Source organism: Gigantopelta aegis, chromosome 6, assembly GCF_016097555.1.
Source record: "Gigantopelta aegis isolate Gae_Host chromosome 6, Gae_host_genome, whole genome shotgun sequence".
In the NCBI taxonomy this organism is placed as follows: Eukaryota; Metazoa; Mollusca; class Gastropoda; order Neomphalida; family Peltospiridae; genus Gigantopelta; species Gigantopelta aegis.
The window spans coordinates 92614263-92628428 of record NC_054704.1 but is presented as its reverse complement, the minus strand read 5'-3'; the positions used below and the strand labels follow the sequence as shown (position 1 = coordinate 92628428).

The following is a 14166-nucleotide window of genomic DNA, read 5'->3' as shown; positions in this document are numbered from 1 at the left end:
GGACCAAAATATATATTGACACAAACGTAATATCGACTCAAACATATTGAGTCAACTGAGACAAAAACATGATAGTTAATACACATTTTGGCCGGAATCAGCCAGTTATATTGACACAAGTGATATATCGACTCAAGCAAGTTCGACACAAATGTGCTCGACTGTATATGGTTGGAATGCATCATTTGACATGCTTTCAGACACGTTGGGTTAAAACTATCCTATTGTAACATCAATTCCAGCTAGAGTGATGCACAGAATGGCACCACCTTCCATAGACTAGAAGTAACCAGGACTATTGTATTAAATTTATTATGTATGATTATTTTTCACAAAATAACACCTGTCATAAAAATATCTTTTCTAAATTCAACAAAAGATTGGCAGATTTATTAAGCCTTCTTACCTGAAACAAAAAGCCGTTGCAGTTTATACTAAGATCATATAAAAAACAGCTTCTAAATATAGTCGTCTGGGAAGCTTGTACCTGGAGGAAACAAATTTATAAGAAATAAAAACAACAACAATCTCCCGTTGAGACATTTCCGAGTGTAGTGAAACCTGTGTGATATTTTAGTGACACACCCTAGTTTTTAAACACTACAACAACCAGACTCCAAAACTAAAGCATGATCAACTATAGTTTGAATGCAGAAGAAGAAGAAACACTACAGCATATTTTTCACTATTAGAGCCGTTTTTGATAACTGGAATGTTTATGGTTGTTCTGATGTTTGTAATGCCACAGAATTAATTTTTTCATAATTCTGAAAATGGTTATTGAGACGAGCTCTAGTCTATTTTTTTTAGGGAATTTCTGCGTTTCAATGTCACAAATTCTTATTTCATTCTATTACATCTTTATTCAGATGTGTTACATGTGAACAATGTGTTTTGTTTAACAACAACACTAGAGCTACATACTCTATTTGTAGCAGTTGCTTGCAACTTAACGTGATAGGCCCTGGTTTTTAAACTCTGATATATTTTTCACTATTGGATCTGCTTTTGATAATTGAAATCGGACATTGCTGGAATTTTGTTTAGATTATCCATTTCTGTACATTCAAGGTGTTTCTGGTCATCAGTGTTTGTAATACCATGAAATGCTTTTTTAATCATTCTAAAAATGCACGTACCTCTGAGAAGTAATGGTTATGGAAACTAGCTCTAGTGATGTTTTCCCATTTCAACATCACAGACTCTTGTTTTACTCTATTAATGTGTTACAGGCTTGGTGCTTATAAAACTTTTAGAGTCCAGACTCAAGACTCTAAAAGAGTTTGAGACACTAACATCATGGCAATGCCATACAAACTGTATGCATGTGACGTCATTAGAGATTGAGACTGGACTCTAAAAGTTTTTTAAGCACGGGCCCAGGTTTGTAGATTTAACCAAATTTAGTGTCCATTATCATGGGTTGAAACTATAGGGTCTGAGACCGTGTCTTTCTAGTTTGAAAATTGAAGATTGCTTTCTGCTAAAAAAACAAAACAACATTTGACCAGCAGCTTACCTTTCCAAAGTACTCTGTACATGACAGGCTGTGAATAGCCGACACCGTTAATGGTAAATAGTAACAAAGCAGAATGAAGTAAACCGCATGACGAATTTTGAAACATTTCACCTCACATATTGCTTTTGTTATTTCATTCTGCGTCCCACTAGCCTTACGTCTCTGGAATTACAAATAAAGGCAGAAATGTTTTAATTATTTCAATACGGTGACAGTTGGTCCTGCTTCTTGACGGGGTTACATATGCATGCTAGCTTTTTACATAATTATGAGTGGAAATAAATTACATAGTGCGAAATTTACAAATGTCATCATGGTAAAGTTAAAAATAAAGTTGTTGTCTTGGTAAACACTGAAATAGGAAAGTACATTTTTTGTGGTCAAATCAGAGCCTATGTATTTTAAGAAACATAAGCAATGAAATGTGGCAAATATTTCATTTCTTGTCTGTGTAAGATATTGGAAATCAGACAACAAAAAGTTGTAATTACTTTGTCACCCAATTCTCATTTTTATATTTTCTGCATAAATTTTAAGGCATGTAGAATATTTTTTTATTATCATTATTATTATTTTTTACATATTTAAACAAAATATATAGTTGTCACATGCCTCAGCATTTTTTCTCCGTATCCTTTTAGATATTTTGTATTAAAACAGCTAATATTTCTCAGTTTACACCTGTTACCATGATAACACAATTGAATAATTTATTTAAAACACATTCTTGAGTAAAGTGGTTTTATCCAAGTATATCAGTGTTTTATTTGCCTTTAATCTCTCAACTAATTCACAAGATATCACCATAAGTGTAGCAGTATGTGTGGAAATTATGACGTTACGGTTTTTACAAAAACAATGTAGACTAATAAGATTTAAAATGGAGAGAAAAAGCTTACTCCTGCTTACCTCTCGCCTGTCAGAAACAAGTCCTATAAAAAATACAACTGTTGGGATTAAAAGTGATGATGCCCATTCCATGTAGTGGTGGTACTCCATTCCACTTAGTAAGCAATCTGTCAAATAAAACACAATGTGCATAACATAACTTTTCTGCTTTTCATATCTTGTTATGGCAAAAAGATTTTGAGCAGTAAATTTTATGTCTAATTTTGAAACATTCACATTTAAGATTGATTATCCATAACCAATTAGGACAAATGGCAAATATAGAGGCACTGATTTTCCGTTTCAGAATGTTTCCGTTTTTCGTTTCAGAATTTTACAATTCTGTTTTTTCCATTTCAGTATTACAACTACATTCCCTGGAATATTTTTTATTATTTAAGCATATAGAACAGAAAATCCAATTACGTTTGGTGCATATATGCCGCTGCACTCCGCATTGGTTTCACTACGCTGGCTTATCCAGGTCAAAAACAAAGCCAGTATTTTGAAAGTGGGACACTTTTGACGGGCTCGTACCGATCTCGATTTTCATTGGCTTATCACAAGTATAGAATTCCCCAACAAGAGATCACGTGAGATTTCGCAATTTTTGAATAAATTTAACTGTCTTCATTGAGGGGTCGTCTCATATCTCCAAAACATATTTAACGTATATTCAGTCTAATAGTTGATATTAACATTAATATTTCAAGTTTCCCTACTTTTTTTTGAAGAGTATATATATGAACTAAAATGTTCATTTTCGATATAACAGGATGTTGTTACAAGGCCAGAAGTAATTTTTCATACAATCCATATATATATTTATTGGGGTGGGGAGCCTCCTTCTTTTAAACTTTCCTAAGTATTCAAAACATAATGAAAAAAATAAATTATATATATTTTTTTTTCTTTTGCAAATACCGTATTAGGGACATTTTTTGGTACATAAATAAACACCAACAACTCAGTGAATACGCAATGTTGTGTATACCTTACCTGCAAATAGTACATTAGTGTTGAATGTGGCTAATTTTGCGACTTCACCCAGAATTGTCATGGAAGATGACCAATCAACTTTTATATGGAATGAAAGCAGGACAAACTGAACAAAATCCAGTAAGATTTTCATCTGAAATGTGATACAAATAACGACTATATTAACAGTACAACTGAAAGCTGATAAAAGATATCAGAATATTAGCAAATGACCACAATATTTTAATAGAATTAAAAAAAACAAAGTACATCGAATCATGTCAGTAGCGTGGATTTACTACTGACAATATAATACACCATTTTCAAATCAAAGTATCCAAATTATTATTGTTATCAGACTAATCTGCGTTACAATTTATTCACAACACTTTTCATCTGTGTACTGAAACATTGTTGGAAAAAGTAAGTGAAAACATGATTTCAATTAAAATAGACCAAAATGTTTGTTTTGTTTAACGACACCACTAGAGCAATTCATTAATTAATCATCGGATATTGGATGTCAGATATTTGGTAATTCTGACACAGTCGGAGAAAACCCACTACATTTTTCCTAATGCAGCAAGGGTTCTTTTATATGCATTTTCCCACAGACAGAAAAGCACATACCACAGCCTTTGACCAGTTGTGGTGCACTGGTTGGAATGAGAAGACACCCAATCAGTTGAATGGATCTACCGAAGTGCTTCATTCATGCGACGCAAGCGAGCACTCAACCGACTGAGCTAAATCTCACCCACTAGAATAGACCAATACGTTAATTATCTATCTAGGTGTCTGAAATGGAATAATGCTACAATTCTAATTTACAATTTAGCTTTACTATACTTTGTATGTTGATTTTTTATATCTACACACATAAGAGTTAGCATTAATTCTGCCAAGTAATTCCTTTACACCTACCTCAATCTGAGATAGGAATATATGCAAAACAGGGAGGGAAAAAACACACAATAAGGCAACCTGTATTCTGTTAAATGGTGACAAACACAGGCCTTCAGCGCGAACTTCAAGTAGGGATATAACACAGCTGATGTTGTTATGAAAAGACAACTCAACCACTGTTTTCGCTAACATTAAGCACATGTACAAAAAATGACATCTAGCAGATTATATCCTGGCCTTGGTGGCATCATGGTTAAGCCATCGGACATAAGGCTTATAGGTAATGAGTTCGCAGCCCGGTACCGGCTCCAACCCAGAGCGAGTTTTAACGACTCAATGGGTAGTTGTAAAACCACTACATTATCTTCTCTCTCACTTCGGAGATAACCATAAGGAGTTTTCAGATTTGCAGGTGTTATTTTCTGTTTGATTCTGTAAATGTCATTTTTGACCGAAGGTTAAAAATGAAACATTTGTGGGCATCAAATAGACAATAACACCCACAAATCTAAAAACTTCATACGGTTATGGCCATTGTAAACTGAATAATTTTTCTACAGAACTAACTTTATATTTGGCATTTCTTGAAAAAAAACACCTTGCTACAATCTAACTGTAGACCCTTGAATCGTCAACTTCGCCTGTTCCAAATGCTAATGACGTCATTAGCTTTCCGGGTGTTATTTTCATTTGATCCGGGAAAAAGAATGTAATTAACCAATCACAATACTGAACACACCCCAGTCAGTTTACAATAATCACTAACAACTAACCCACTGTCTGGACAGACAGCCCAGATATCTGAGGTGTGTGTGTATCAAGGACAGCATGCTTGAACCTTAATTGGATATATAAGAATGAAAATAAGTTGAAATTAATTAAATGAGTAGGTTACATGTTGGAAAATAGATTTAATAGGAAAAGAGTAACATGTGACATTTTGTAATGGTGTATATGTACTGAAAATAATTTATGAAAACATTGTTATAATGCTATGAATAGGTGTACAAATATTATCAGGTAGATTACAACCTTTTAAAAAAAAAACTATTTGGAGAGGAATTTTGTGATGCAGAATTTGAACTTGAATTGTTTGATGATGGAAATATAATAGCTTGTAGTGCAGGGGTTCAAAAATCCCATCGCCCGACACCCATGCCAAGTGGAATTTTCATGCCGGGCAAGTAATTATGTTAACTGCATATGCCCGATAATAAGTGACTAATGTAACACCTAAAACATTTTTAATTTTTTTTTTACAAATCTTGGTAAAAAATTTGGAAAGAGTTCCAACCGTACGAGCATTTATATAGCTCTGAAGAGAACTAACCCTCACCCTAAATGCTGGAACGATCGGAACTCTTGCCAATGTGTTGACACACCAAAACGGAAAACAATGTGTTGAAAAGTTCGATAACAACTTTAGAGTTATTCCCCTTTTACTATCGACTAAGATCGGTAATTTCAGCAAAAGAACGTTAGACTGAATTCATACAAATAATCGGTTTGATGATCTTCAGAGAAATAGCGTTCAATACGCTTTACAGCTTATATAATAATAAAAGTATATATGCCATGTGTGTGCAATCATAATGTTTAATCCTTGCAAACATGGTAAATGAGGTGGGATACAGTTTAAAATTGTTATATTCAAATTAAATTAGATGTTAACGTGGTTCCGGAATCTGCTCTTTGCAAATGAACGGGGACGTAAAGCAAATTTATAATTTCCAAGTTCACTTGAACAGAGCATACATATTATCAACTGTATTCTTATAAAAGTTGCAAGACATTTTAGTTTAGATATAATAAACCTTGTAGCAGAACATACTTAATATTTTTTTCAGTACTTTATAAATTTAAATCTACGTTCATGTAGGTGAAGTTATTTTTCATTAGCCCTACATAATAATCGTGACAAGTCAGATTTCATTAGTCCTATGTCATAATCGTGATGGTGCGATGCCCTCTAAGCATACATGAATATATTCATTGTTTCTGCTTTATTAATAGTTTTTAACAAATAAATTATGCTCAATAAGTTAAAAATACAAGGCTGCAATCGATGTACACCCCCTCCCCGGCTGTTGTTTACCAAGCCTGCACTATTTAAAAACATTTCCAAAGTAAGAGCTCATGTATACTTTGAGCCCAGCTATGACTGTTTGAGAGAGACTTTTCTCAGCTATGAACAGGGTAAAAACACCTCAGAGAAGTGTTTTGGGGCAAACATATTTAAATAATATATACACAATGACACATGGGCCAAAATCCCTAAAAAAAATTGAACTAATGCCAGCCATAAAAGAATGGCTCACGAGTGGAAAGGGATCTCACAACATCCACCAGCCATACAAGTGGTCATCAAGGCATACATCAACACAATAATTATATTTAGATGAACAAGTGGACACTACCAAACAAATAACAAACTTTAAATCAACAAATGGACACTATTTAAAAAAATAAAGTTTAAATCAACAAATAAAGAAGACAGTTGATACTACTGGACAGACATATACATTTAGTACTTCCTATGTAAGTGTTGTAACCTATTGGCAAAATTCTTTATTTGTGCAATTGAACCAATTACTTTCAAGATTATTACACTATTAAGCACTGTATTAAATTAAATAGGAGTAACACAATTGGTTACCTTAAGAGGTATGGGCAAGTGGAAAAATATATAAGGCAAGTGAATATCTGATTGGCACTTGCCCTATGGCAAGTAATTTTTTTGAAAATTTTTGAACCCCTGTAGAGCTCTATTTTTTGTCAGGGAGCTATTATATTTTTATTATCACTGATGGAGAATTATGCACCATACCTTGGTATACACTGAATTTGAAAATCCATTGACAAGCAGACTTGATATAAGCATTGTTACAAAGACGAACAATCCAATAAAAGACAAGGGAAATGCAGGACATTTTGAGCAGTAGTTTCCAACAAGATGGTGATCTGAAACAGGATTAACATGATTAAAGTGACATACCCTAGTTTTTAAACACTAAGGCATATTTTATATTATTAGAGCCGTTATTGATAACTGAAATCATACTTAGATTTTATTGTTTAGATTATCCATTTCCATACATTCGAAGTGTTTTGGGTCATCCTATTGTCTTTAATGTCACAAAATGCATTTTTTTGAAAACGCATATGCGTCTGAGAAGTAACAGTTATGGAGTCGAATTTTAGTTTATTTTTAGAGGGTATTTCACCATTTCAGTCACAGACTGTTTCACTCAAATGTAACTTTATCCAAATGTGTTACAGGTTTGTAGATTAACTAAACTTAGTGTTAATTTTCACGGGTTCAAACTAGGGTCTGTCCCTTTAAAAGGTAGCAAATTTCTAACATCGTAATACCAGTAAGGCCAAACAAAATTATAGTCGGTCTTTGGTTAGACTAAAGTTCCAAAACTGATGCAGTGATTTTCTGTCTTTCTCTGTGTCTCTCTCTGTGTGTCTGTCTGTCTGTCTGTCTGTCTGTCTGTCTGTCTCTCTCTCTCTCTCTCTCTCTCTCTCTCTCTCTGTCTCGCTCACTCTTTCCTATCTCGCTTTCTGTATCTCTCTCCCTAACTCACTCACTCCCTCCCGCTCTCTCTCGGTCTGTCTCTCTCTCTCTGTCTGTCTGTCTGTCTCTCTCTGTCTGTCTCTCTCTCTGTCTGTCTCTCTCACACACACCCACAAATACACACACACACTATCCGGGACTATACCATTTATCACCCAAAAACATTTCCTTGAAACATTGGGTAGTTACACATGAAAAAAAATAGTATAATAGTCTTGTAAACTAAAAAATTAATAATTTAATAATAAGTAAAAAAAAAATAAAAAATAAAACAATTTAAAATAATTAATACAAAAAACATAATTTATTTGAAATAAATTTATTTTTATTTAAATAAAAAAAATTATATATATTTGAAAAGTAAGTAAAGTAAAGTAAAAATAAAATATATTAAACTGAGGATTTGTCACAAGTTTTTTTTAATATGGAAAATATCAACAAAGTCTACATTAATCGGTATTTGTTGAGGCACAGTATTATCATACCTTTTTCTAGGCCAGACAGTCCCCCACAGCGTTCACAGTTTCTGCCCGAGGTGCCAGCTGAGCAGGTGGTCAAGTTCATACAGTTCTGAGGGAAAAAGCAAGGTGCACAGACAGTAGCACTGATATTCGCTATCATCTCATCCGGAAGAATTACTGATAAAAGAATTTCAGAAATATATTAAAGTCAGGCCAGTTTTAGTAGGAACAAAAGAATTTTTTTAAATAACAGTTTATGACATAAGTTTGACATGTAGTTAAAAATGGGGAACTTTGCCAAGTGAAATCCCCTATTAAACCTTAACCAGGGCACAATATTTCACGCGAACTGCATAATTTTAACAGTTTTATTTTGCTTAAACAGTATCATCAGGAAATACTGTCATTAAAAAGTTCAATGCAAGTTTTGGGTAGCTGATTAGGTTACACAAATATAATTCATTAAGAAATTAAATAATTCTGAGAAGTCAATGTCTTACCTATGGTTAATTTAACTTATTATCCACATAGTTCAAGATATACAAGGAAATATAACCAGTATGACACACGTGTGTCATAATGATTTCACGTAAACAGATGAGGTAATTTTGGGAAGCGATGTCATAACTTAATGCAGCTTCCCCAGTCTTAGCACTCTGTAATCGCTTTCCAAAATAACGTCATTTTGTCGTCTCCTTCTAGTTACATTTGAAACGTTTTGACATGGTCCTTGTTATTCATGAAAATAATATTATGCATAAAGTGGATAATAAAGAAATTATCACATTCGTGTGTGAATCGTACTGATTTTACAAAACTCGTGTCGAGATTCATGTATTACCCTCTCTAGATTGGTCAATACAAGAATCCTAACACTCGTTTCGTAAAATCAGTACGGCACACAAGCTCGTATAATAATCTCTATATCTATAAGTTATTTAAAAAAACAATAATAATAAATTAATTTTTTTTTAGTATGATTAATTTTGTTACAGTGACAGTGTTTCTTTAAAACTTTGTTGCATATAATTGACTATTAATGTATGCGTACATGTTTCCACCTCTTCATTTGCACACAGGTCACAACGTCTTCCTAAGATGTCTGGCATGCAATAAGTGTCATTCACACAGGACTTTGGGAAATAGCAAAAAGACTCATTTTGTTCCGGTTGGGTAAAATTTGGGCTGTAGTTGCTGAAACCTGCTAAAATTAAGAAATAAGAGGAAAAGATAACTCTCTGGTAATTATGAAAATGGTATACTGATTATAAATTCAGAGAACTGTTAAAGGGACTTTGCTGCCATTATTAAGAGTATGCCGACTAACATGATACATTTTAATAACTACCGTTCAATTGCATATTAAACACATTTTTCTGCATAAAATATCAGTGGCTGTATATTAAATTTGTTTCTGATCGTCCTGGTGTTTGTGATTGGTCAAACTTCACCTTATTTACTAAGTTGTAAATCATAAAATATTAGCCATCTTAAAATTTTGACAAATCCAAATAAGTGATATATTAGCACAATAAAAATTGTGCAAAGTCATCACATCAAAAATTAAAAAAAAAAATTAAGTTGTAGGATCAGCTGAAATAATATTTTGACCAATTTGCAGTTATGCAGCTTACAGACAACTTAAATATAGTAATGTACTTGCCAACTAATTATGCTTTTGGTTTAAGAAATAGCATGTAACCAGTGTTGTGTGTTTAGTTAATCACCCACAAAACAACTGCTAATAATTTTGTTTTGTAACAGTTTGTTTTTACGTGTCTTTAAATTTAACATCATTAAATATTAATGTATGGCCTTACTAAATTCGCTAAAATTGTATGCTCGTTAAGATTTCTTAATTTACAGTATATATTTTTCATACATACAAAATTATTGACAGGCCAAATCCAGTTTTGGACATTTAGGATGAGAAGAAACACACTGAATATACTGACACTAATATTCTAAACAAGAAACTATATTTAGTAGGCAGGCCAGTATGCAGGGGATGGGGGGTTGACACAGTACCAAATTTTTTCTATCAAATTAAAACGTGTTTTTTTGCTTTGTTGGTACCATCACAAGGAATTCGCATCCCCCCCCCCCCTCCATACATACATATTAAAAATCCTGCATAGGGGCCTTGAAAACTTTAGTCATTAAAATATTTGTATTAGTATGAAATACCTTTCAATGGCAACAAACTCTTTTTAGGACATTATAAGAGTAATAGAAATGTCATGAACTGTAATTTACAGTTTTAAATTTCAGTACACAAAGGGGAATAGCCCAACACTGAATATCTATGGACACCGACTGCCTATTTCTTCTCACAAAATGAGCCACACCATGATGTATTAATTAGTAATAAGGACATTTTATATTCAGACCATTTCAACATATATTTGTTTCACCTCATAACATTGTACAATGACCATAGGTAGAAACAACATGCACAGACTTATTTTTCCCATCAAAATTATTTCCTAGCAAATCAAAACAACAAACACTTGTATAAATATTTTAAATTGATGATTACTTGTTATATTGGCAAGAATGATACAGTGTACTGCTTTGGCTGTCAAAAATGATGCCATCCTCCATTAATATTCTGAAAAATAAAATTATATGCTTTAAAGTCAGGGGATTTACAGAAATTGTATTTTGAACATTCACTACCAGGAATTTGTAATCATTTCATGCTTTGTAGTTAAAATTGATGTCTCAAACTTTTATTAAATAGAAAGTAAAAATGTAGGTATTACGTCCATTTATGTCAATAATTTTATATATAATACAAACTGTATATATTATGACTTTAAAAAAAGAAGAATTAGTCATTTTGTTATTTATAATGACAAAATGTTAATACAATTACATGCATTCATACATGATAAAATCACTTAGTAAACAACTTATGCTCAGGGTTTCTGCCAGAGGGTATGAACAGTAAAATTACATACCCTAAAATATTGAAAATTAATTAATTTTTAGACAGATTATAGTAACAAAGAAAGAAATACTTTATTTAACGACGCACTCAACACATTTTATTTACAGTTATCTGGCGTCAGACATATGGTTAAGGACCACACAGATTTTGAGAGGAAACCCGCTGTCGCCACTTCATGGGCTACTCTTTCCGATTAGCAGCAAGGGATCTTTTATTTGCGCTTCCCATAGGCAGGATAGCACAAACCATGGCCTTTGTTGAATCAGTTATGGATCACTGGTCAGTGCAAGTGGTTTATACCTACCCATTGAGCCTTGCGGAGTACTCACTCAGGGTTTGGAGTCAGTATCTGGATTAAAAATCCCATGCCTCGACTGGGATCCGAACCCAGTACCTACCAGCCTGTAGACCGATGGCCTAACCACAACGCCACCGAGGCTGGTGATTATAGTAACAGAACTCCTGTTTATAATTTGTCAAAGTAAATGAAATGCAATGTCCAAATTCAAATATTTCAAACCCATAACCACCTAGTAGGAGCACTTATGATCTGGTTTGGTTTTATTATGTACCCTCATATTATTTTCTGGCAGAAAGAAAGAAATGTTTTATTTAATGATGCACTCAACACATTTTATTTACGGTTATAGGGCGTGAGACATATGGTTAAGGACCACACAGATACTGAGAGGAAACCTGCAATCGCCACTTCATGGGCTACTTTTTACGATTAGCAGCAAGGAATCTTTTATATGCACCATCCCACAGACAGGGTAGTACATACCACGGCCTTTGATATACTAGTCGTGGTGCACTGGCTAGAATGAGATATAGCCCTAATGGGCCCACCGACGGGGATAGATCCCACACCGACCACGCATCAAGCGAGCGCTGTACCACTGGGCTACGTCCCGCCCCTTTCTGGCAGAAAGCCTGAGGCTTACATTTTTGTATAAGCAGGCATCAAATAAAGAGATTTAAAAAAAAAATATTAGGATTTGACTGGATGTATAAAATGGAGTAATGTAGATATTTTGAGATTCAATGTTCCTGAACCAGAATTTGGGATTCACGGAAGCACAGAATTATGTTAACTTAACAGCCTGATAAGTAAATATTGTATCTGATTTTAATTCTGTAACAGGAAACTACTAAGAAAAAAAAGCAATCAAACAAAACCAAATAATTTTAATATCTTCCTTAATCACTGTAGTCACAAAATTAACATAAAAGTGAAAAAAAGTAGAAGAACATTCTAGACAGAGGGAAAATTCATGTTAGAATCAATCTAGGTTCACCAAAACACAAGCTTGCAGTAATTACAAACTCAGGGCTAGAAATTGCAACCTGCAAAAAGCGAAAAGTGAAGAACAGCTTATTTTTAGCCTAGCAAGTGAAATAAAAATTCACCTGCTAAAACAAAAAACACAAACACAAACAAGATTGATACACTTTTCTTGTAGGCATATTGTGTGAAAATAGTTTATAGATAAAACACTGTTAACACTTTTAAAGGTTTCTACTTTAGCTTGAGTATCAAGTAACATTCCATTATCATGTGGCAGACCCAATGTAAATATATACTACTCAAAAGAATTTAAGGGTCAAAAATTTATAACCAAATAAGTTTCAGAGTGTATTAGATTGATGATGTAAACTACACCAAATTTTTTATTTATTGTTCCATATTTACAAAAAAACACAAATAAACGTCACTGTATACAAGAAAGTCACATGACATGCTGTCAAAGTTGAAGGTTGTCAAACATGGATTTTACACATTAGAACATTCGTTTAATAGTGTGTGAATCCACCCCTGGCGCGAATACACTCGACACATCGTTGCCTCATGCTGTTGATCAGACGTCTGAAGAACTCTTGGGGAATGGCCTGCCACTCTGCCATAAGAAGTTGACCCAGATCATGAAGGTTGACCGGAGGGGCATGGTTATCCCGAACTCTCCTGCCTAATTCGTCCCAGGCGTTCTCTATTGGGGCCAAGTCAGGCGAATATGCTGGCCAATCCATCCTGGCGATACCTTGTTGTCTGAGAAAGTCCGTTACCACCCTGGTGCGGTGGGGTCTGGCATTGTCATCCTGCAGAACTGCCCCGCCGCCAATCTGCTGAAGGCCTGGGAGAACCAACGGCCGGATAATCTCATTCAGATAGCGGATTCCATTCAGATTGCCATCCACCACATAGAGGGGGGTCCTGTGGTGGATAGAGATGCCGCCCCACACCATGACGCTGCCACCACCGAACCGGTGACGTTGTCTAACGTTAACGTCAGCGAAGCGCTCCCCAGGACGTCTGTAGACACGAACCCGACCGGCATTGAACTGGAGACGAAACCTGGACTCATCAGTGAACATCACTCGACCCCACTGAACACGTTGCCACCGCAGATGAAGCATGCACCAGTGACGTCTGACCGTTCTGTGACGTGGTAGGAGTGGTGGTCGAACAGCCTGGCGACGGCAGCGTAGATTATTGGCTCTCAGACGATTGCGTATGGTTTGATCAGACACTCGAGTTCCAGTCGCAGTCCGCAGATTGTCACGTAATCGGCGTGCAGTGGTTGTGCGTTGACGTAGAGCCATATTGGTGATGTAGCGGTCCTCTCTATTTGTAGTGCTTCGGGGTCTTCCCGAACGTGGACGATTTCGAACAGAATTCGTTGCTTGGTACCGTTGCCACAGTCGGCCAACGACACTCTGACTGACACCAAGTCTCAGAGCAACATTTCTTTGCGTATTGCCATCCTGAAGCCAAGCAATAGCCCTTCCTCGATCTTCGATAGTCAGTTGACGTCGTACCATTGTCGAATTTGGAGTGTGCACCGTACACGAACGCAAGCTCCAATTATACGGAAATTCAGCA

General features: G+C 34.9%; 1 protein-coding gene across 2 annotated transcripts in view; it reads right to left on the bottom strand.

Annotated features, from left to right (window-relative positions):
* The window catches only part of LOC121375847, a 28422-nt gene that overhangs the window by 13284 nt on the left and 972 nt on the right, over window positions 1-14166 (bottom strand). Inside the window, exons 2-9 of one of the 2 annotated variants that reach the window (XM_041503515.1) lie at window positions 10872-10943; window positions 9384-9536; window positions 8357-8509; window positions 7119-7252; window positions 3407-3539; window positions 2429-2535; window positions 1520-1681; window positions 407-487 (exon numbers count right to left, since the gene is read on the bottom strand). In XM_041503515.1, coding sequence (XP_041359449.1) covers window positions 407-487; window positions 1520-1681; window positions 2429-2535; window positions 3407-3539; window positions 7119-7252; window positions 8357-8509; window positions 9384-9536; window positions 10872-10929 — 981 coding nt within the window. In that variant the 5' untranslated portion in view covers window positions 10930-10943. Of the gene's footprint in view, window positions 1-406; window positions 488-1519; window positions 1682-2428; window positions 2536-3406; window positions 3540-7118; window positions 7253-8356; window positions 8510-9383; window positions 9537-10871; window positions 10944-14166 lie in introns of those variants that run through there. The other variant, XM_041503516.1, reaches the window with a different exon arrangement.